The sequence below is a fragment of the Numida meleagris genome, chromosome 4, assembly GCF_002078875.1.
Source record: "Numida meleagris isolate 19003 breed g44 Domestic line chromosome 4, NumMel1.0, whole genome shotgun sequence".
Classification (NCBI taxonomy): Eukaryota; Metazoa; Chordata; class Aves; order Galliformes; family Numididae; genus Numida; species Numida meleagris.
In genome coordinates, this window is record NC_034412.1 from 34769890 (window position 1) to 34792267 (window position 22378).

General features: G+C 41.3%; 1 protein-coding gene across 8 annotated transcripts; it reads right to left on the bottom strand.

Annotated features, from left to right (window-relative positions):
* CLGN (calmegin) lies at positions 485 to 21595 on the bottom strand. 8 transcript variants are annotated; one of them, XM_021396968.1, is made up of 17 exons: positions 21463 to 21595; positions 20099 to 20277; positions 18634 to 18704; positions 17595 to 17653; positions 16768 to 16909; positions 12529 to 12610; positions 11575 to 11767; positions 9900 to 10089; positions 9178 to 9291; positions 8446 to 8602; positions 7845 to 8060; positions 6207 to 6326; positions 5893 to 6037; positions 5303 to 5362; positions 4385 to 4456; positions 2404 to 2504; positions 485 to 1585 (listed from the first exon to the last, which is right to left on the bottom strand). In XM_021396968.1, the coding sequence occupies exons 2-17, from the start codon at positions 20258 to 20260 to the stop codon at positions 1505 to 1507; spliced, it is 1965 nt and encodes a 654-aa protein (XP_021252643.1). In that variant the 5' UTR covers positions 20261 to 20277; positions 21463 to 21595; the 3' UTR covers positions 485 to 1504. The 8 variants fall into 8 exon arrangements, 7 of the variants coding, with proteins under 7 accessions (XP_021252643.1, XP_021252641.1, XP_021252648.1 ...); XM_021396966.1 differs by having other exon boundaries at positions 2404 to 2507; XM_021396973.1 differs by lacking the exon at positions 21463 to 21595 and adding an exon at positions 21156 to 21325 and having other exon boundaries at positions 2404 to 2507.

Sequence of the window (22378 nt, forward strand, 5' to 3'; positions counted from 1 at the left end):
AATCAGCAGTCCATACTCAGGCCCATTGCTCAGGTTCCTTCTGTTGTTTGCAGGACACCTCATTGGTAACAAGCTATCTATTACTGCAAAGTCACAGACCCAAGGGGGAATCTGGAGTCATTACTTATTAGCTCATGGACTCTAAAGGGGATGAAACTGTTGCACTTAACATTTCTCACTGTGGCTTCCCCATGTATTTCTCCACACAAAACAGAATGCAGTACTCTTGACTTCAATACAAATACCTGTGCAGGCTGGCTTCTTCCTAAGAGTCAACTAAAAATTGTTACAAACTTCCTATAAAGTAATATCAGAGCAAGGAAAACAAGGACATCTGTGGGGATTTAATGTAAAAGTAAACTTACGGATTTCCTTGGCAAGAAGCTAAGTTCTTAACAAATTAATGAATTTCTAAATGGTTTTAGCATATCACTTGCTTTTGCTAGCAGTTTACAACTCACTAATACTACAGGCAGCAGCAGGATTCCAAAAGCTGCAGTTTTATTGGTCTGTTTTAATATACAGTTGAAGTTCAAAAATTTCTCTTATGATATGCAGTTTATTTAAACTATCTTAAAAGAATGACCAGGTACTCACATCTGTAAAAAAAATTTGTCCATCAAAAATTCTTATCCATATTAATAAATTTCATGTTAAGCAAGAATCATTAAATATTTTTAATACACAATGTACACTCAGGAAGTATTCTATAAACAAAACCTATGCCATTCTGGCTCAGAACATGAGAGCTATAAAAGTTTGAAAAAATCTATGTATCACTTCTGTAGATTTGATATCTGCATTCAAAAGCAAAATAAGTCACATCAATTAACCGCTCCTTCTCTGAGTATCCTATTCTAAACTATCTCTTAAAAATAAATTACTGTAACCAGTGTTTAAAGTGAACAGGTGACCATTCTGTAACAGTATCAACTACAATAATTTACAAGAAAAATTGTTGCTAGCACTAAATCATCATACAAAAAAGGAATATTGCATTTAGCTCTGCACAGAAAAAATACCTTTCTCTCAACAACCTGAACTGTAGATGCTACATCTATACTACAGCCCTCTCTTAGCTCAAATGTGTAAACAGCTAACTCAGTGCTAGAGCTGCAAAAATATTTATTCACCTTTTAAAAAATATTCGGAGTACAATTTTTCATCTGTAAGCAATATTGATTTCTAAGAGTCTTCAAATCTTAAGAATCTGCTTTTTAAAATCAGTTGGCCAACTTGCAGTTTCACTTTGATTCTAAATGTGAAACATTAGCTAACTCGTCACAGATAGTATTTCTCCTTAAAAAAAAAAAAAAAAAAAAAAAAGGGCATCAAGGAAGCTTGGGAAGGTTAAAAGAGGTTAGGGAACTAAGAGAGGTTAAGTAGCAACGAGTCCCATTTTTCCCTTCACATCTCAGGAACCTGCATACTGTCAGGCCCCTTGTGGCATGTCAGAAGTTACTATTGTTTAGACCTAGAAATAGAAACAGTAGCTGGAATGAGCTCAGTCCTTTTGTACTCTTCTTTTGCGCACTGTCTTCAGTGGACCATCCCCAGAATCTGCAGCTTCGTCAGCTACTGTCATCTGAAGCAAAGAAAATAAAATCAGCACTCACATTTTTAAGTAACGCACATTTAATTCTTTAAACTTACGTTATTTATTCCTCCCTCCCCCAGATCATATTATCACTCAATATAACACTTCAATGGTGGATTTTTTTCCATAAATTCAGAAGGAAAAGAATAGTACATCTCAACTGACATCATAAATTTGTTTTTTCTCCATTTACTCACTAGTTTAAAAGCAATGTCTTCTAATTAATTTAGCAATTTTCTTCAAGTACATCTTATGCTAATTTTAATTTCCACTTGTTAAGCAAGAAGCATTTAAAATGTAACTTCCTGTCTTGGAGAGCTACAAACTGAACAGACCGTTCTTAAATCAGATGTCTGTTCTCGCTTTAGAACTGCTTGGCTTACTGAGGCTCCATTCACAGACAATGCCTTGTTTCTCACTTTCCTGCATCTCCTAATGGCAAGCACCTGATTCAGAAGGCACAGCTCCCAGAAGGTGGCACTACCGGGCTGAGGACATGGCATGCATGCAATCTCCAAAGCAGGTCACTAGCTAAGTCGTGTTAGAAACTCAGACACCCTGAAAATACCTAGGTAAGAGCAAGCCTAACCTCACCATATTCTATTACGCATTATCAATCATACATTCAGCTCTTGTTACTACTTTCACAAAGAAAGGGTTAATGGATTCAGCAGACACTGCATTCCTAGGCAAACGTACAAGAACAAGCATACAGAAAGGAGAACTGAGTAAGGGGTAATTAATGAAGAATTTCAGTTAAAGCAATGCAAACTCATACAAGGCACAGTTTCACAGAGGAAACTCACCTCATCTTCTGAGCCAGATATATTTGACTTATCACCTTCTTGACTTCCATCTGCAACCTCGTTTTCTTCGTCATCAATATCTTCTCCATCTTTACTCTCATCTTCTGCAGGAGAAATTCGTTTCACTTTGTAAACAAAACTATATTAGAAACACACTACAGACACACACTAAGGTTTTTCTAGCCCATTTCTGTTCTAGAATGAACTGCTTGTTTGCAATAATATATAAGCTAAACAAAGCAGAGCCACCTTCTACTTTCTTACTGAAGTTGTAGTTTACTGTAGTTTAGTGCATTACTGTACTAAACTAAAGAGAGCAGTGAATGCATAAATATTACAGTTTCTAGCATACTCTCTAATCATCAGACAGGTTACCCTTCTGGGCTATCTCTCTCTTTCTCTATTCCATACATACTGTGAAGGAGAGACCACACACCCAAATGTTTTGGTTTCTGCTTTGGGCCTCAAAAATTACAAGCTGGCACTCCGGTGCCTACATTTTAGGTATCTGTGTTCAATGTAAGGATTCAAACCATGATTTAGAAAAAAAAGTTACTTAGGTGTGGCAAGTCTTTTCCTTTACTTCAAACAGTGATATTGAAGTGGGAATTTCTAGAAATTGAGAATCTATTGCAAAAATTTCTATCAAAGAGTAAACAAGAAATGACAACCGTATCTGACAGAAAGGAAATAAGAGGACATATTCTAACCCAACAGTCTATAGTAGATCAGTTAAGAACAGTGATGAAACAGCTGTAAAGGACGACTACCCCAAACAGTGCTCTATTCTACTCCTGCCATGTGATGCCCTAGCTCATAATCACTGCTTCACCTTAAAAAAATAAAATTAAGATTTCAAGAGTTTAGCTCAGTAATGCCCAAATAAAAGCACAGACACCAAAAACCTTATCCCACAATATACTAGTAAATTGAGCCAAGCAATTCAGCACAATTCGTTGAAGTCTAAGAGTTTTCCCAACTCTTAAGTATACCTCATACCTATCTACACTAATCTCTCTCAACTACTGTTACCAAAAGGAGAAATATGACCACAAAGCTGGAGGTCATAGTGTAAGAGAAATGTAGACAGAAGATTTGTTTTAAAAGTAAACCTTTAAGAGAAAAGCATGGCAAAAACATACAAAACCTTTGCTCACACTTTGATCAAGCAATTAGAAATGTTCAGTGATGCAAATCTGGCACCTCCTATAAGTATTATTTTCAGTAAAGGGGAAAAAAACCCAAACCTTCAGGCAACACAAATAGCAAAAGCCAAAACTGGATAACTATAGTATTTAAAATTTTAAGTCTTACTCTTACTTACTTATTAGTTTAACAAGTATTTTATATAAGTAAATGTCTGTAATTTAATAAATAAGCTTCAGACTTTGCCCCTGAAATTCCTTTTCTTGACACTTTTTTTTTTTTTTTTTTACTTCCTCTGATATTCTTCTGCAGTGTAAGGAATGCCAGAAGAATAAGAGGACAACACACACGACCAGGCAAGACAAGGGCAGATCATCCTTTAGCAATGCCACAAAAATTAACATAAAGCACAAAGCAGTAGGTCCCAAGACAACGCCATTTAAGACACCTGCAATTTATTCTCACTGGAGCCAAAGAAATCTCCAAGTGTTTCTGAAATTTGCCGTTGTGCCACACTTTCAGACTTCCCACAATAAAACGTGGCTCTGAAGTTATCCAGTGCTTCACAGTTCAAAACCAGTTTGAAGGTAACTCCAGAAAACAAAGAAGCAGTTAATGATTATAAAGAAACTACAGAAATGATTAGGATCCAAAGGAAAAGATTAGTAGAGAATATTGATGACTACAGATACCATGTTGAGACATCTCACAGGAAACTCATATACTTATCTGGCATCTACCAGCTTAACGTTCTACTTCTGGCAATGAGACAGAAAGAAAGAGAAAGGAGAGATCATTTTCAAGTCCTAGCTCAAACTACTTCCCTTTCCAGTACCTGAAGGAGGAGTCTCCCTTCCCATCTTATTTGTATCCTCTATAAACTCTGTCTCCTCCAGTTCTCTTCTCTCTGTAGCAAAAAGAATCATACGAAAACAGAAGACAATCTATGATTTCAGATATGAAGAGGCAAAAGATAGATGGAAAGAGAGCAAAGATTTCAACCTGCAAGCGTAAAAGGTAGCAGGAAGGCTAAGGGAAGGTAAGCACTTCTTTTTGGAAAAAGAAAAACTCAGTCATGTGACAGCAAAGTATAATTTTTTCCATCTTTGAAGCCTGGAATGAATTTGAAAAGCTTAGAAAAGTCATAGAAAAGCTAGCTACGTTGATTTTGCTCTGTGTTTAGTTTAGTAACCAGAATTCAAGGCATAAAACGGAGCCTAGTTTTGAAATACCATGAACAGCTGGTAAGTAGAAAGGTAAGGCAGATGAATTAAATTTGGTGCAGCAAAGCATTATGCCAAAGTACTCAATTCTCTAAGCATGGGAGTATTGATGCAAAGTTAAATGTTAATACATATAGTCAAAAGCCACCAACTCTTGTGGCCTTTGGTGCAGGGATAGACAAAAATGACAAAGCTCTAGTCAGCAATACAAGAAGATGTCACTACTGAAAAGAACAGCATTTATGTTTGCTTAGTTTCTAACTTTTGATGCCAGTCATCCACAACTTTCTTAGCTCTTACCAGAGAGTGAAATAAGGGACAGAATCTTGCAGTATGAGGCGAAGAATTTCCTCATAGGAGTCGAAATAATGCACTTCAAGTTACGCTACTCTCTTTTCACTTGTAACTATAGGCTGAGAGAAATGCTATCACAGGATCAAAGCCACAGCTGAATAGTTCCACTTGTGTTTGATAAAGTAACGTGAGACACTCATGTTAATCCTTGAATGCCAAAGTACATCTTAACCTACTGATCATTTGTTTCTTCCTTGGAACAGCAGAACAGATCTCTGCAGGCTGGCATCGCATTCCTAAAAAGCAGTATCAAACAAGCAGCAGATTTCAATATTTCAAATCCACTGTATTTTCAGACTTTTCAAGAGTTACTAAAACCAGCAGGTTTTAGTAGTTCAGAGTACAATGCTCCCACAGAGGAATAAGCAAAGAATTATGTTAACGACTTAAAGCTATTCCAGACACATTTTAAAGACAACATGATTGTAACCACTTGAGGTACAGATACCTGAATCACCCAAAAAGTGTTCAGTATATGAGATACTTCGGAGGCAGAAAATATGCATCTATGTTTACAAACATAAGAAGACGTATAACAATTTATTGAAAGTGAAGAAATACTGAAGAGAACCCTACATTTTCCTCGTATTTATCAAAACACTATTACTATAGCATGCCAACTGCTAAAAAGGTAAAGGCGGCTCAGGGCAAGGCAGATTTTGCATACTCTAAGGTAACTGGTTGCAATTATTGCAGTACAATCCATGACTTAGTTCTTTCCGTGCTTTGACATTTATCAAACTACAAAGTGACATGCTCATCTTACCATCTTCACCAATATCTTCATTTTCTTTTTCTTCTTCTAAATCTATTTCATCATCTTCAAACTCTTCTCTTCCTTGTTTTCGATCTCCCTTTGTAACTGGCATAGATAAATCACTTTTTTTAAAGTCAGTATCTTCATCTGTTTTCTAAAGCAAAGTAGAAATCAATTTATTTAAACTGAGATTAAGAATTAAACACAACACAGCTAACTAATATCAATGGCACAGTAAGAGAGCATACTGTTGTACAAATACTAGGAGTTTTAAAGTATTATGAACGACAGAAGAAGAAAAATGCATTAAACATGTCTCTAACCTTTGCTGGCCAGCAGAACAACACGCCTAGACCAACAGGCAGAGCTAAAGTCAAGATATAAAGAACCCAGAGCCACGGATGGTCTTCTGCAGCAGTCATCAGTTGACTAAACATTCCAGGCTACGTTAAAAAAAAAACAAAAAATTGCATTTATATCCCTCTCAACACTTGGGTAAGCTTATAAAATGTATATATTTTAAGCCTTATGCTGCCCAAAGAGAACCCTTTGAGTTTGAGCCACCTCATGCTTTCCGCTCTCCCCAGCTATTTTACTCTTTCCCCATGCTGTGCTAACTCAACCGATAGCTCCCAAAGCATCAAGAACCTCAGAGGAGCAGCCAGCCACCTGAAGAGCATTGTCTTGCTCCATCTGTACTATCACGCTGCCTCCTCCAACAGCCAATTAACCAGGCAGTCAGCTGCCTTCCAGCCCAGTTCTGACTTACGGAGTACGAGGAGGTAGGCAAGTGCTTGGTTCAGTTAGACTCTGGAAAGGGGACATCAGCAACCAAGGTAGGAAGCTATGGAAGCAGTGGAGCAAAGGGACCTCGGGATTACCTTTTGCTATTGTGTGTATAGATACAGATGCAACAACAGATATAAAAACAAATATCTGAAATCAGCAAGGCTGTGAAACGAGGTGGCTTTCCCAAACTGCATGGGTAGATAATCTGTTGCTACTTTCTCACCCTTTCTGTGAGAAACAGCATCTGCCAGGGACTGACCATACTTAAAGCCAATTCATCATTTCTTCGCCACAGGTCTGCTTTTGTCCCCCAAAGGAAATACAGGACTGCTAGAAGAAACTAGTCGTGAGGGTGGAACAGGCTTCCTGAAAAGATGATGCCCCATGCCTGTCAGTGTTCAAGAGACAATCTGGACAATGCCCTCATGCTTTAACTCTTGTATGGCCCTAAAGAAGTCAAGCAGCCATACAGTATAATCTTTGTAGGTCAATTCCAACTGAACTACTCTCGCTAAACTGCAGTCAGTAAAGGCAGCCACTAGAGGGGCTCATGTTCCCACATACTAGGACAAATTCATGCCATGACATAGGGAAGATATCTAGAAAAACTGGTGACTGGCCAACTGCAGTGAGCAAAACATGGATGTACACATAGAAACAAAAGAATAGATGCAGCTCCGTAAACATACACACAGTATTTTCAGAGTCGCATAACACAGATCCAAGCAGCCAGAGACCTAGACTACTAAACACAAAGAATACATGACTATTAACCATTCTTTATGATAGGGAAGCACATCTAAAGAACACATAAAAAAGAGTTATTTAAAACTTTTCACTTTTGGCTAAGTAAATAAAGAGGTCTGGGTGCAAGTAGCTCAGCTTCCATTTGCTGACAAATACTGACTTCTAATACCACAATTAACAGTGGAAGACATATTAACTATAATGAAATCTTGCTATGTTTCTTGTAAGATGCTTAAGTAAAATGCTGTACCCTTTTAATTTCAGTCAAATATTGATCTGGGAAAACTGTAAGCCAAACTAGGAAAAGAATACCATAGCTATTCTGTAAGATTATCAATCGCATTAAAATCATATTAAAGAAAATTCTTCCAACAGCACTCCTTCCTTGCTACTTCTGGCTACCGAGAATATAATAGAATTGATACCTCGTTAGCACTTGCTACTAATTTCTTCAAGCCCCAGCCATCTGCTGCCCAACGATCAGCTACTTCTTTTTCTGAACATATTACGAAGTTATCAAAGTAGATATCGGATGTCATAGACCAGAGTTCTAAACCGATAGCACTGATAGGTGTCATCTCAAATGGGTGAGGATCTTCAAAATAGTCTGGGTTAGGTATTTTCCGAGGACTCCAGATTCCCTTTTATGGGGAAAAAAAACATACAATCACGTTATCTGTACTTCAAAAATAAACACACGCACAAAAAATGGTGAACTACATTTTAGTGTAAGTAAGACTTTCTGACTATTTTAAATACATTATTTAAAAAGCAAAGGGGCAGCCTCTGAATTTCAGGAAAACAGAACTGGAAATAGCTTATAGGATTTTGGCAGATAGGTCTCAGATTTCTGGCTTAGGGTGGACAGATTTCTCTTAAATTCAAACCTTTTTCTCCATACAAGGTTATAGCAGTAACTGACTGTAGCAAGCTCATTACGAAAGCCCAGATAAATACACTAATTTTACTTGTCCGCTTGGCTGAGCTCCGCACCTCTTAAATAATAACCTACAATATCACTAGTACCTGATAATTAGGATTAACTATCATAGGTGCTTTCCATTTTCCTTTATACTTGGGGTTGTTCTTCATGGGACGCACCCACAGTCCGCAACCAGGTGCGGTCGCACACTTTGGATTAGGGACCTGAGGGGCTTCCCACTCCCCATCCATTTCTTCATCCCTACAGAAAGAAAGGTACAAATAACCAATTTCAGGTTGGTCTGACCTGAACACTAACATTTGGTCTGACTTTGGATCCATACACATTTTGCTGTACCAACCTCAGAATTTTGATCAGACCACAGAACTTCAACCAACTGCAACGTGCATTTTCCAGAGTACTGAATGCTTTAAGGCCACACATTCATAACTACCGCAGCCTGGTTAAAAGTAATCATACTCCTGCATTTGCAGGCAGCTTGCAACGCTTCCCCATAACATACTTTAGGACTACTACATGACTTCAAGCATCAACTTCAACTGCTTTGCTGCTTATCCCTGTAGTAAGTTCTTTCAAATAGCTCCCCGGTATTTATTGTTTACAGCTCTTCAGAATACAAGGCATTGACATTTGCATATTTTTCTAAAAGCAGCCTCACAAATCAGCAAATAGTTGGCCACACTTATTACGTTCCAACTTAATATGTTAAAGACAGTGAGATTTGGGTTAAATTCTAATTAACTCACAATTTGCCAGAGAACAAGTGGACTTACCTACAAAACACATTAACAGACCCACATACATTAAGTTCTTACCAGTCCTTTGGCTTTTTTGCACTGGGGTCTGGAACATACTGTGGTTCATAATCAAGCCATCCTTCAGGCTTAACAGCATCAAGATCTTCAATTTTGGAAGGCTCATCTTCATCCCTTCAATTACAGACTAATGTTAGAGAACACATCAGCTTGAACTAGGCACCTACTTCTCTGCTGATTAACATTTAAACTATATTTACATTGTTTCAAGGCACAAGTTAGCCCAGAAATTGCTGCCATCAACTGCTAGGTGTCAATCAGGTCTCCCCTCAAAATGTTTCCTTCGTCTAAGTCACTATATGAACACTACTTCACAAAGAAAGAAGTGTGTATATAATATCTGATCTAGTGGGTGGCAACCCTGCCCGCAGCAGGGAGATTGGAACTAGATGGTCTTTAAGATCCCTTGCAACCCAAGCCATTCTGTGATTCTACAAGTAGTGAAAAAACCCTCTTCCTAATCCTTCAAGTATGGCGATCTTGGTGACTAATTGCAACAATGGAGAGTGCAAATCAGTTGAAGTCAAGTTTTTACTTCTTTCCTTTAAAGATGATCAGATCCTTGTACATCCACCTCAATTACATTTTTTCAAGCATTACTATTTGTGAAACATATCCCAACTGTTGAGAGCGAGAAAAACAACTAAATAAAGCCAGGCAAATATTATAAAAAAATAACTTGCACGCAAAACGTTTTTTTACAGATGAAGCTTTCTCCTTACCAGTCATCCGGTTTGACAGCATTGGGATCAGGTATTTTTTGTCTCTCATCCCAGTCTTCAGGCTTCTTATCAGCAGGATCATCTATTTCTTTGGGAGGGTTTACTGGAGGAACCATATCCTCAAGAAGACTTCCCTTACTGATGACTGACTGGTCGATCAGCATTTCAAATGTATCATCTGGTTTTAGCACTAAATTGAAGAGATTTGTGTTACAGAAATATTGAAGTATTCACTTTACAAATTAATTTACCATTAGCCCAAACCCATATATATATATTATATACATACACTTAATCAACTAACAGCCAACAGAATCTAATTAGCAGAACAGGAGACATGCAGGTAATAGACCTGGACACAACACAGTCAAGTCATCACTGTGTGGATTTCACAACCTAGAAAAATGAAACCTCCTGAATCCAAACACGTCAAAATTCTGCTGCTTTACCCTCCTCCTCCCTGCACCACCGAAGAGAAACCTTTGCCTCCAAAAGCATCTCTGCTACCAAATTATAATTCCACCCTTGAAAGCACAAAAACACAAGAGCTGTGTAAATATCACAGCTGGAGGATCAGGCAAACAGTATTTTTCAGACTCCTATCTCTGACAGCATCTCTCCCAGCTGTCAGACTGTGAATACAGATTATTTTCAAGTCTTTAAATATTTTAGCAAATGCAAGTACCTGATAAGCAAGGGTCACAGAATCAAGCAGTCTCAGACTCAACAAGAGACATGGGATTGAAATACACTTCTAATAACCAGTGAGCACATTCTAGTCCTTTACAAGTATATTTAAGTGCCCATTCAACACAACCAAGATTACTAATTTGAAGTAAATACTGTTCCAGTTTTATGAAGATATGTGATAAAAACCCAAGTAACACTGTTATAACAACAGTTTGGTAATACCTACTTACCATCTTGCAGCCTACTTCCCACAATTAAAACATCAACAAATGCAAAAAATTAGCCCCCCCATACCATTTTAGATACAATAATTGATTTTTCAAGTTATGTTTTCAGTCACAAAATCATTAGAAGTCACAAACCTGTATGGAGCTCTTGCTGACCAATCATTGCAGAATAAACGCCATTTGAGCTGAAGTACCTTTAATCGTTACCTCTAATGAACAGCCCAAATACAGGAATATATGTACACTCCTTTATCACGAGAACAGGAGTTTGGGAAGGATTTTTGCCACACAAACTAAGAACAGCCCAAATTCATTCATCTTCAGTGAAAGCAGTAACCTATCTGTTCACACACAGCTCTGCAGATCCAGGCATCAGTCATAACTCAACATGTGGAGGAACGCAGCGTTCAATATGCTGTAGGAGACCTCCTCTAAACTCTGATGCCTCCCTGTAAGATTGGATTTTAAAACTATTTTTATCATACTGTGTACTGAAAGTATTAAATCAATTCTTCAAGTTATAGGCTGGCCAAAGCTGGAATGTTTTTTCCTGTAACTGAACATTAAACAGCACTACTTCAAAGCCACTTACGTGTCGCAGTTAAGCTCACTCATTATATAACTTGAGGCCAAATCATTAAGCAACCAACTCCAGAATTAACAATTACAAACAAAGAGAGTAAAACATGAAGCTTCAGTAGAGAAAAATTATTTTGTTATCTCTTTTCTAATTTAAACTTGTAAGAACTGAACAATACCAAGAGTGTATAGATGTGTCTTCTTGTCCAAATAGAATTTTTTTAGGTCCACATCAGGACGTTTTGCATGTTTTTCATCATATTCTCCAGTTTTAGGATTCTTATGTCTGATGATAAAGTGCAATTTGTAATCTTCACCACATTTATCTGGTCCAAACATAATAGTATAAGGCGTTTTGTCAAAAAAGAATTCCTACAAAATTAAAAAAGAAAGCATGTGTTAAACTGTACATTTAATCAAGTTGTTTGGAGTACTACTACCCCATGATATTGTAGCATATATACAGCACAGTTACCTTTTTCTAAAAGGTGTTTGATGCAGCTTCAATTCTAACACTGAAAACTGGCAGGGTAAATCATGAAAGGAATTTCACAGATCCTATGAGTTGCTGAAACAGCCTAACCACAGAGATCACTTAAGCCTCTTCAGACAAGATGAATGGGCTTACTAAGTCCTTACCCTTACATTAAGTGGAAATGCTTGCCACAAATTGAAACATCCAAACATACTGTTCTGTATGCATTACGCTAAAAGATGGAAGAGAACTCATTTCTGTTCTTCAAAGCCATTTATATTTCAATACAGATGAAAAACAAGGTATTATTATCCAGCATTTTACCACTGTGTTCTTGCTCCGCAGCAAGTAATAATAAACAACTCTTTAAATACCAGATGAAGTTTTCTTCAGAGCATATTGCATTAAGCTGTTGAGAAATTTCAGTATTTTTTTAAAAAACTATTTATATGATTTTTCTGTTTGGAATACACAGTACCAAGCTATGTTTTTACGCAACGGCTTGAAGGAAGACCACTTGATTTCTGGAAGTTGTCTTCCTTTGAGATATATTCTATGGGTGATGTATTGTTTGAGATGGGTCTGCTTTTTTTTTTTTTTTTTTTTAATATGCTCATTCCTCAAATGAACAATTGAAAGCAAATGTAAAGGGACGTACCAGATTCAAGTCATCCATACTGGAGAGCAGTTTAATATATGCACCACCACAGTCAATGCCTCCTTGAAAATTCACTTCGTATCTAGGCAAAGAGCAAATTAAAAAAACATTCCACATATCAGACAAATACAAATAAACTTCGTATCTGCAGTTCTAACTACGAACACATAAAAATCATGTATGAGTCACTTGATTTTTTGTGAGGCGCTACTGCCAAAACATTCTACATGACTGAAAGGTTTTTAGTCGCCACACAAACCAATACCTTAGTAATGTCAGCCAAAAATTCACAGGAGCAATTGCTATAGTTGGTAACACCAGTAAGAAAAGTTTCAAATTGGTACTGAGCTGGAGGTTGGTGGCGTTGCCTGAGGCAGGGGGGTTGGAATTTGATGATCCTTGGGGTCCCTTCCAACCCAAGCCATTCTATGATTCTATGACCACTTTTTCTTTGACCATGGGGCGGTTTACTCAGCACTTGGCCTGATGGCTGCAGACAGGCCTCTCCTGTCTCCAAGGGGAAAGTGAATCCTAGCCCAGGAGCTGGCAGGGCTTGTTGAGAGAGCCTTAAACTAGGTATGAAGGGGGATGGGGATAAAATGACGCTCGCTAGGGTGGAGCAAGTAGTTCAGAAATCTCAACTTGATTTGATGGGGGAAGAGGGTGAAGGTCAGTGGGACAGAGAAGGGCTTGGGGATGTTGTCGTTGCAGGAGATTGCAGTTCCGACCTGTCCTGTAGGATCCGATGGGAAGTCCTCAGAGGAGGTAATGTTGCCGACCCCCTGTCCGAAACCTTCTTGTGTCCCTCTAGGAAGCAGAGGGGGAAAACTTGAGATTTCTTTTGGAGGTTTGAGGGAGGGCCCCTCTAGAAAGGTAGTGTGCCGGAAAGCCCACCTGAAGTGCCTTTACACCAATGCACGCAGCATGGGAAATAAGCAGGAGGAATTGGAAACCGTGATGTGCTTGGAAAATTATGATCTGGTTGCTATCACGGAAATGTAGTGGGATGTATCCCACAAATGGAATACTCTGAGGGCTACAGATTCTTCAGAAGGGATAGACAGGGTAGGAAGGGAGGGGGAGCTGCCCTCTATATTAAGAAGTGGATAGATTGCGAAGAGCTGTGTCTGAGAAACAGCCATGACCAGGTTGAGAGCTTATGGGTTAAAATCAGGGATCGGTCCAGTAAAGGAGATCTAGTGGTTGGGGTCTGTTACAGGCCACCTGATCAGGGGGAGCCTGTTGACGAGGCCTTCTCGCTCCAGCTGCAGGAGGTGTCACACTCGTGGGCTCTTGTCCTGATGGGGGATTTCAACCACCCGGATATCTGCTGGGATAGCGACACAGCAGGCGGGACACAATCCAGGAGATTCCTGGAGTCTGTTGAAGATAAATTCCCGGTCCAGGTATTAGATGGACCGACCCAAGGTGAAGCCTTACTGGACCTAATGCTCACCAATGTGGAAGAGAGCATAAGAGGGGTTAAGATGGGAGGCAGCCTGAGCTGTAGTGATCATGCCCTGGTGGAGTTTGCGATCTGGAGGAATGCAGGCCAGGCAAAAGGCAGAGTCAGGACCCTGAACTTCAGGAGAGCAAAATTCCGGCTGCTCAAGCAACTGCTGGGTGGGATCTCCTGGGAAACTGTCCTTAAGGGCATAGGAACAGAGCAGAGCTGGGAGCTCTTTAAGGACACCCTTCTGAGAGCTCAAGAGCTCTCCATCCCCCAGCAGAAGAAACTGAGCAGAGGAGGCAGGCAACTGGCATGGCTGAGCAAGGACCTGCAGCTTAAACTGAGGGAAAAGAGAGAAATGCACACGAAGTGGAAGCAGGGTTGTGTACCCTGGGAGGAATATAGGGCTGTGTCTGCATGTGTAGAGATAGGATCAGGAAAGCTAAGGCACAGATAGAGCTGAACTTGGCCAGGGATGTGAAAAATAATAAGAAAGGGTTCTACAGGTACATAGGCAGGAGGAGACAGGTCAAGGAGAATGTTCCCCCTCTGATAAATGAGGATGGAGAAGTGTCTTACTCAGACATGGAAAAAGCTGAGGTGCGCAATAAGTGCTTTGCCTCGGCCTTCACTGGTGGTCAGGCTCCCTGTGTCTGCCAGGACCCTGAACCTCAAGGTGTGGGTGAGAGGAGTGGATTCCATCCCACTGTAAGAGTGGAACAAGTCCGAGACTTCCTCATGAAACTGAATGTATGGAAGTCCATGGGGCCACATGATATCCATCCTAGGGTTCTGAGAGAGATGGCTGATGTGGTTGCTGAGCTGTCCTCCATCATATTTGAAAAATCATGGCTGTCCAGTGAAGTCCCCGGTGACTGGAGGAAGGGAAACATTGCTCCCATTTTTAAGAAAGGGAGAAAGGATGATCCGGAGAACTACAGGCCGGTGAGCCTCACCTCTGTGCCTGGGAAGATCATCGATCAGATCCTCCTAGAAGAAATGTCAAGGCACATATGTGACAAAGAGGTGATCCGAGACAGCCAGCATGGCTTCACCAAGGGCAGATCTTGCCTGACCAATCTGGTGGCCTTCTATGATGGAGTGATGGCATCAGTGGATGGGAAAAGGGCAATGGATGTCATCTACCTGGATTTCTCCAAATCCTTTGACAGGGTCCCTCACCACATCCTTCTCTCAAAGTTGGAGAGGTATGGATTTGAAGGATGGACTGTTCGGTGGGTTAAGAACTGGTTGGCTGGTCGCAGCCAAAGGGTTGTGATCAATGGTTCTATGTCAGGGTGGAGGCCGGTCACGAGTGGTGTCCCCCAAGGCTCAGTCTTGGGACCAGTGCTCTTCAACATATTAATTAATGACATAGATGATGACATCGAGTGCACCCTCAGCAAGTTTGTAGATGACACCAAGCTGAGTGGTACAGTCTATACATTGGAGAGAAGGGAAGCCATCCAGAGGGACCTGGACAGGCTGGACAAGTGGGCCCACGAGAACCTAATGAGGTTTAACAAGGCCAAATGCAAGGTGCTGCACTTGGGCCAGGGCAATCCCAGGTATTTATACAAACTGGGGGAAGAACTCCTTGAGAGCAGCCCAGACTTTGGGGTCTTGGTGGATGAGAAGCTAGACATGAGCCAGCAGTGTGCACTGGCAGCACAGAAAGCCAACTATGTTCTGGGCTGCATTAAAAGAGGAGCGGCCTGCAGGGAGAGGGAGGTGGTGGTCTCCCTCTGCTTGGCTCTTGTGAGGTCCCATCTGGATTACTGCGTCCAGGCCTGGGGCCCCCAGCACAAGAAAGACATGGAGCTCTTGGAATGAGTTCAGAGGAGGGCAACCAAGATGATCAGAGGGCTGGAGCACCTCTCCTATGAGGAAAGGTTGAGGGAACTGGGCTTGTTTAGTTTGGAGAAGAGAAGGCTCTGGGGAGACCTCATTGTGGCCTTCCAATACTTGAAGGGAGCGTAAAAACAGGAGGGGGAACAATTGTTTACGAGAGTGGATAGCAATAGGACAAGGGGGAATGGTTTTAAACTTAGACATGGGAGATTTAGGTTAGATATTGGGAGGAAGTTTTTCACTCAGAGGGTGGTGATGCGCTGGAACAGGTTGCCCAAAGAGGTTGTGGATGCCCCGTCCCTGGAGGCATTCAAGGCCAGACTGGACGTGGCTCTGGGCAGCCCTGCACTCAGCAGGGGGGTTGAAACTAGATGATATTTGAGGTTCTTTTCAACTCATTGCATGATTCTATGAAGGTGAGGCAGAAACCAGGAAGAGTTCTAGAAATTTGGTTCTGTCTTTGAAACTGCCCATACAGCATACTGAATTTAGCTAGAGGACTCATCTGGATATGTCTGCAAGTACACCAAAGCATTCCAAGTACTGGAAAGAAAAACGCTCCTATTGTCATGACACTCATCAACAACTAATACTGCTAGAATCATGCATGATCCAAATTGTTTTAGTTGAGTTATGCAGAAATACTCTGCAAGTGTAAAAGCAGTGCACTCAAATCACAAGTTAAATCTTTTCATGTAGGACTGAACATTAATTAACTTTTTAAAGTATTTTATAAAATATTAACTTATGCTCAAAATAGGTCAAGTGTTTGAATAGAACTTCTTATACTTGTACTACGAAGTTACTTGCTTATTACCATTTGTACTTACAGTTCTGGATATGTCAGTCAATGCTATATGAAAGGATTTACATTACTTTATTGAATAAAGACTCGAAGCGCGGTAAATATCAAGTACAAAATCTGAGGGAACACTTACTGAACAATCAAAGGTTTTTTATCGAAAATAAATGCCTTTGTTAGCATAGCTGATATTGCATGATGCTTTGCAGCTGATTTTAACACTAATCCTTTGTCTCCAGGTACTGTGTTTTCTTTCAGCCCTTCAACTTCCCATCTTCCTAAAAGAAAAAGACAAACAAACAAAAACCAACTATGCAATCTTTGGGAAAACAAAAGAAAGTATGCTGATGAGAGATATTATAGCCTGGTGGCAAAGAGAAGTAAAGAGTTCACAGCACATAAGAATAATTGCCAAAGTAGGGAACAAGTCTTGACATTTGATGTCAAAGTTATAAGTTTACTAACAGTCATCCAATAGGGCACTGATTATCCTCCTCTGGATACAAGTGATTATACAGACCACACTACAATTCCCAAAGCTTTAATTGCTCTGCAGCACTAAAATACAAAAAGAACGTTCATGGCACACAAATTTGATGCTGCCACCTTCCTATCAAATCAGCAATACAGTGTTTTAACCAGTACTTCTCAAGAATTAGAAACCATTCGAATTCTAATTCACAGTAAAGACAACAAAATAAAAACATCTCCAGGTCAAAAGATCTAAGATCCACCTAACCTAGCATTTTGGCTCAGGCAACCAGGAGAGAAGAAAGCTTAAGGAAAAAGGCTGAAAGGAATACGGCAAATTACAACCACAAGAAATGACCAACTTCTGCTTTCAAGTAGGTTTTCCAAGGTAAGTACAGTGTAATGGACACACAGTGTGAAGGAGAATCATTTCCCAAAAAGCAACAGAACATCAGAAACCAAGTAGTGAAAGTAAATATTAAAAACGCTTACCATCATATTTAGCAATGTTGTCATCCGTGTCTTCTTTCTTGGCTTTAGACAAGACCCACCTAAAAGAAGCGTACCAGTCACTTAACTACCTATGCAAAGTTGTGCTATTTAACAAGCACAGGACAAACAGACTGAGCTTGTACCATGTGAACGTGCAACAATGATTCTGATGGTCAGCATCACGGAACTTGGTGTAACGTAAGGAATGTGAACACAAAAATTAAAACAAGTTTAATATAACACTAATTTCAAAACACTTCCTAAGAATCTAAATGAATGTATAGTCATAACTTGAAAGAAACACATTTACTCTGAATAAACTTGGTTTTTTTCTATGAGCTGAGGCTGACAGAATTTAAGACTATTACATGGGCATATAATGTCATAAAATATGTGAATAGCAATGCCAAAATAACACATCTCTACAAATCATGCAATGACTTTCAATGCCGTTTCCAAAGAGCTATTATAGTCTGATGATATTTCTAGCATTTTTCCTGTATTTTGAGGAAAGAAAGGCAACACGCTGATTACTTTTTCATACCTTAGTTTCATACACTCTGACAGCACAGAAATTGCAGTAGTTTAATTGCTCCTAGCAAGGAATAAAATCTAGCAGTAGCCTTCAGTATCATATAATGTTACTTTCATGTAAGTTACGTATAGCTCAAGCAAAAAGCCAAAACATGGTATTCTAAAGCTTCAAATATTAGATTTAGTGGGAAAACAATACTCCCACAGATCTCATGAAGCTAAGGATTGACAGAAGTGGTATCACAGCATTTAAGTTTTTGCATTTACTAATTGAGGTATACCAATAACACGTTTTGATTTGTCTTTAAAAAGCAGATACTTCTTCCCCCAACATTTTCAAAGCTTTCATCATAAAGCAAAGTACTCTAACAGCTGATCATACCAGCTCCTATTAAAAACATTTCTACTGAGAAATTTCTAGCAGGAAAGTGAACAGAAACTAAGTCCTGCCACTGTAAGTCACACTGCTGAAATTACAAGTTTAGAATTTTAAGGTGCAGCTTACCCAGTCAATACTCCATCAAAGGTTTCTGCAAAATAAACTTCTCCACTTGGCTTTGGAGTCTGGTACACAACCTAAAAGACATTTACAGATATGTGCTCTAACATAACTACAGTTTTTTAACTGAAATATACTACCATATGCTATTATACTTATCAATGCTTGTAAATATCTAAAACGCCAGAGTCAAGAACCAGGCTCTTTTTAGCAGGGCCCAGTGATGCGACAAAGGGCAACAGGCACAAACTGGAACACAGGCAGTTCCGTATTCATATGAAAGAACATCATTCTTTATGTTGAGGGTGACAGCCCTGCAACAGGCTGCCCAGAGAGGCTGTGGGGTCTCCTTCCCTGGAAATAGTCAAGACCTGCTTGGATGCTTTGCTGTGCAACCTGTTGTAGGGAGCCTGCTCTAGCAGCTGGACTAGATGATCTCCAGAGGTCCCTTCCAACCCCTACGGTTCTGTAGTTGTACATCCAGAAGTAGCCCATGCAGACACAACACCACTGTTGCACCTAATGGAATAAAACACGCTTCCTCTCCAGCCCGCCTCATTTCTACAGTTTGGGCATGTGCCTCTACCAGTGAGCAATTTCCTATCTGCTAAGTACCTGTGTGACATGGAGATAACGATCAACAGCAGCCAAGAATCGAGACTCTATGCAAGGGCTCTTAAGGCAGGAGAGTCTGCCCATTTCATTTCCAGCATTGCATTACTGATGGTAAAAGAGGCTGCCAGGTCAGTTTCAGACTCACTTTCAGATAACAGAAAAAAACCTTTCCCCAGATTTCTGAAAACTAAATGGTGGTCCTCCTAGTAAACACAGTAACGAGCTCAAATGCATGCCAGATTATCAGTAGTTTCCCCCTCCTCTGTTTTTCATGCCCTAACAGCTTAACATTTTCAAGTTAGAAACTTCAAAAAGTTTCAGACACCAGGATAAAAGTACAGATACAGTTTAAAAGAAAACCTGCGGTCAAAGCTCCTAACTGAAATACTGTTACATGTCTCATACATATATATATAAACATTTAAGAATACAGAAAATTTACTCAGCTTGCACCAATTCTCTGCTTCCTCCCGATTTCTTTGCAGGTTTTCCTTTCTTTTGTTTTCCTACCTACCTGGCACATCACAGTTGGGCTACACCGTTTAAAAAAAAAAAATTGAAAAAATAAATCTATGAATATTGCCCAAATCTATTACCAAGGATAAGGACTAGCAAGATCTTCTTCAAGACTATTGACAACAGGTAGGAGATCTGATTTTGCACTCTGCCACAGCAAGGTCAATAAATCACACACAATGACTGAAAAACTCAGTGTGGTGCATTCGACACCCATCGAGTTGTCAGCTCTATGTTCGCTGGCTCTTTTTAAATTCATTTAGGTGCCAATTTGTCTATTAGTTATAACTACATACCTTAAAATTACACGAGCTTTAACTAAAGACACCTAGAACCTTACCCCTAAGGAAGATTCCTCTTTGTCAGCATCAGCTTGTTGAGACTCTTTGTCAAAATCCTCCACTTCAACATCTGCACCCAGAACTTCTCCATCTTCAACTTCTGCAGATACTGAACTAATTATCAGGAGCCCCAAGCACAGCCAGTCCCACTGGGAATGCATTCTGGTCACCTGAAGAACTGAAAGGTTTAAATGGTAAGCATTATCAGATTCACCAAGCAATACAAACATCAGAAGCGTAATGACATTGGTTTAATATTTCATTTATAAGTCTGCTAGTTCTATCAAGCAATACAAATAGAGATCCACACCACGGCAAAACAAACAAAACACCCACATCCCAATATGACTGTCCAAAAGAAAAACTTACTATTTTCTCCTTACTCCTGCTAAGACTCCCTCAACGTTGCCTGTACTGATTATACCTACAGCCCAAAGTAAGCTGTTTGACACACTAGTGCCATGCCAACGTGCCAGCTAAATCATTAAAAGCTTCACTTCTTGGGACAGACTTGTATTTTCCACAAAACTACATTCAATTACGTTAAAATCCTTTTTTTTTTCTCCCACTAATCTATGCCATCCATTGTCTTTGATGCTTTCCTTTCTTCTCCCAAACAAGACCGCTACATCTTTTCATTTTTGTGAACTTTCTCTGAACTGCCACATTACAACGCGAAACCTTTAACCCTAACAGCTTCTAGTCCTCAAACAGTATGCGTATAATAAGGGAGTTCAATGGATACTGAAGATTAATTAACATATCAAGCTCTATGAAAGTCTTCACACCTGTAAGTTTATTTTTTGCATAGCTTGGTCACTCTTTACCATGGGAACACGGGTAACTACAGCGCATCGATATACCAGAGGAGACCTTCGAGCCAGCAGCACTGCTGTAAGGCAAGCCCTCGGGAACAGCAACCGCACTGCAACATCAGCGCGGCATTACGTCTCAACAAGCCGCTGCTTGCGGGACACGCCGTAGGCAGCAGCGCAACGGAAAAAACAGCGAGGAGAAAGCTCCCCCGGCAGCACCGGGGTCTTTCCCGGCACGCACCCGCGGCAGCGGGACCGGCGGACTCCACGCCCGGCTCCCACCCGTAAGCTCGGCGCACGGGGCACCGCTCCGCCCGCACACAACGCTCGGGCAGCCCAGCTCCCGCCGACTCGGTCCCGGTGCCGCGTGCGGCCCAACGCCCGCCAACGAGCGGCGCCCAGCAGCCCCGCCCGCCGCGCCCTCATGGCCGCCGCCGCTCCCCCCGCCCCAGTTATAAAACAGGCGACGCACGACGCGGCTCGCCCGACGCAGGCGCCCTGCCCCCGCGGCCGCCCCGCGCTCCCCCTCCCCGCGGCGGGCGGATTACCGGCGGCGAGATCCCCGGCGCGCCCCGCCAACGCTACCGCTAGCGCCGGCACGGCTCCCGCTGCCGGCGCATCCCGGGCCGCGCACGCGCCGGCGGAGCGCAGGGCGGCGGGCGCCGAGGAGCAGGTGCTCGCGCCGCTCCGCCCCGGCCAATCGGGGCCCGGCAGGCGCCGCCCTGCCCAATCCGCGCGTGAATCACGACCCGCACGAGCGCCGCGGGAGGGAGGGGGCGGGCGGGCAGGCGGCTGCGCCAATCGCCGCTCGGGCCGCGGCGGGCTCCCCGCGCTGCCGCTGGGCTTCGCCGCGGCGACGGCGATCGGCGCCCGGGCGCGGCAGGATGAAGGCGAGGTGGCTGCGGGAAGCAAGCGTCGCACTCACTGCTTCCTCTGTGTTAAATGCTGTTCATCACGTGAGGAAAAATTATTCAAGGAATGGCAAATTCCATTCAATGAGATTCAAAGTTGAAAACAGCATTTTTATTTTTTTTTTTCCAAGCAAACGTTGCCGTCACGGTCACTGAGATCTTCAATTGACTTATGGCAGTCACTGTGTTCCACACACCTTTCATCGTTTACCAGCCTGTAGACAAGGCCTTTTTCTCCCCACGGCTAATTGAAACATCTTGCTCAAATGAACCAAACCCATTTCTGCAATTAGAGACTGTCAAGCAATCCAACCCCGTTTCAGCAACAGCAGAGGGACCATATGGATTCCTTTCAGTCCTCACCCAGCTCTCCAGAACACAGGAGGTGTGGGGTTGCTGCCCTCACCAGCGTTCTGCCTTGGCTCAGCTTCAACTCTTACGCTCTGGCAACAGTACTGGTTAAGCCAATTTAAATCATGAGGTACGGCACGAATGTCTTAAAATACGCACCATGTGGCACAGACAAAAGCATTTCCTTGTGATATATGTTAAG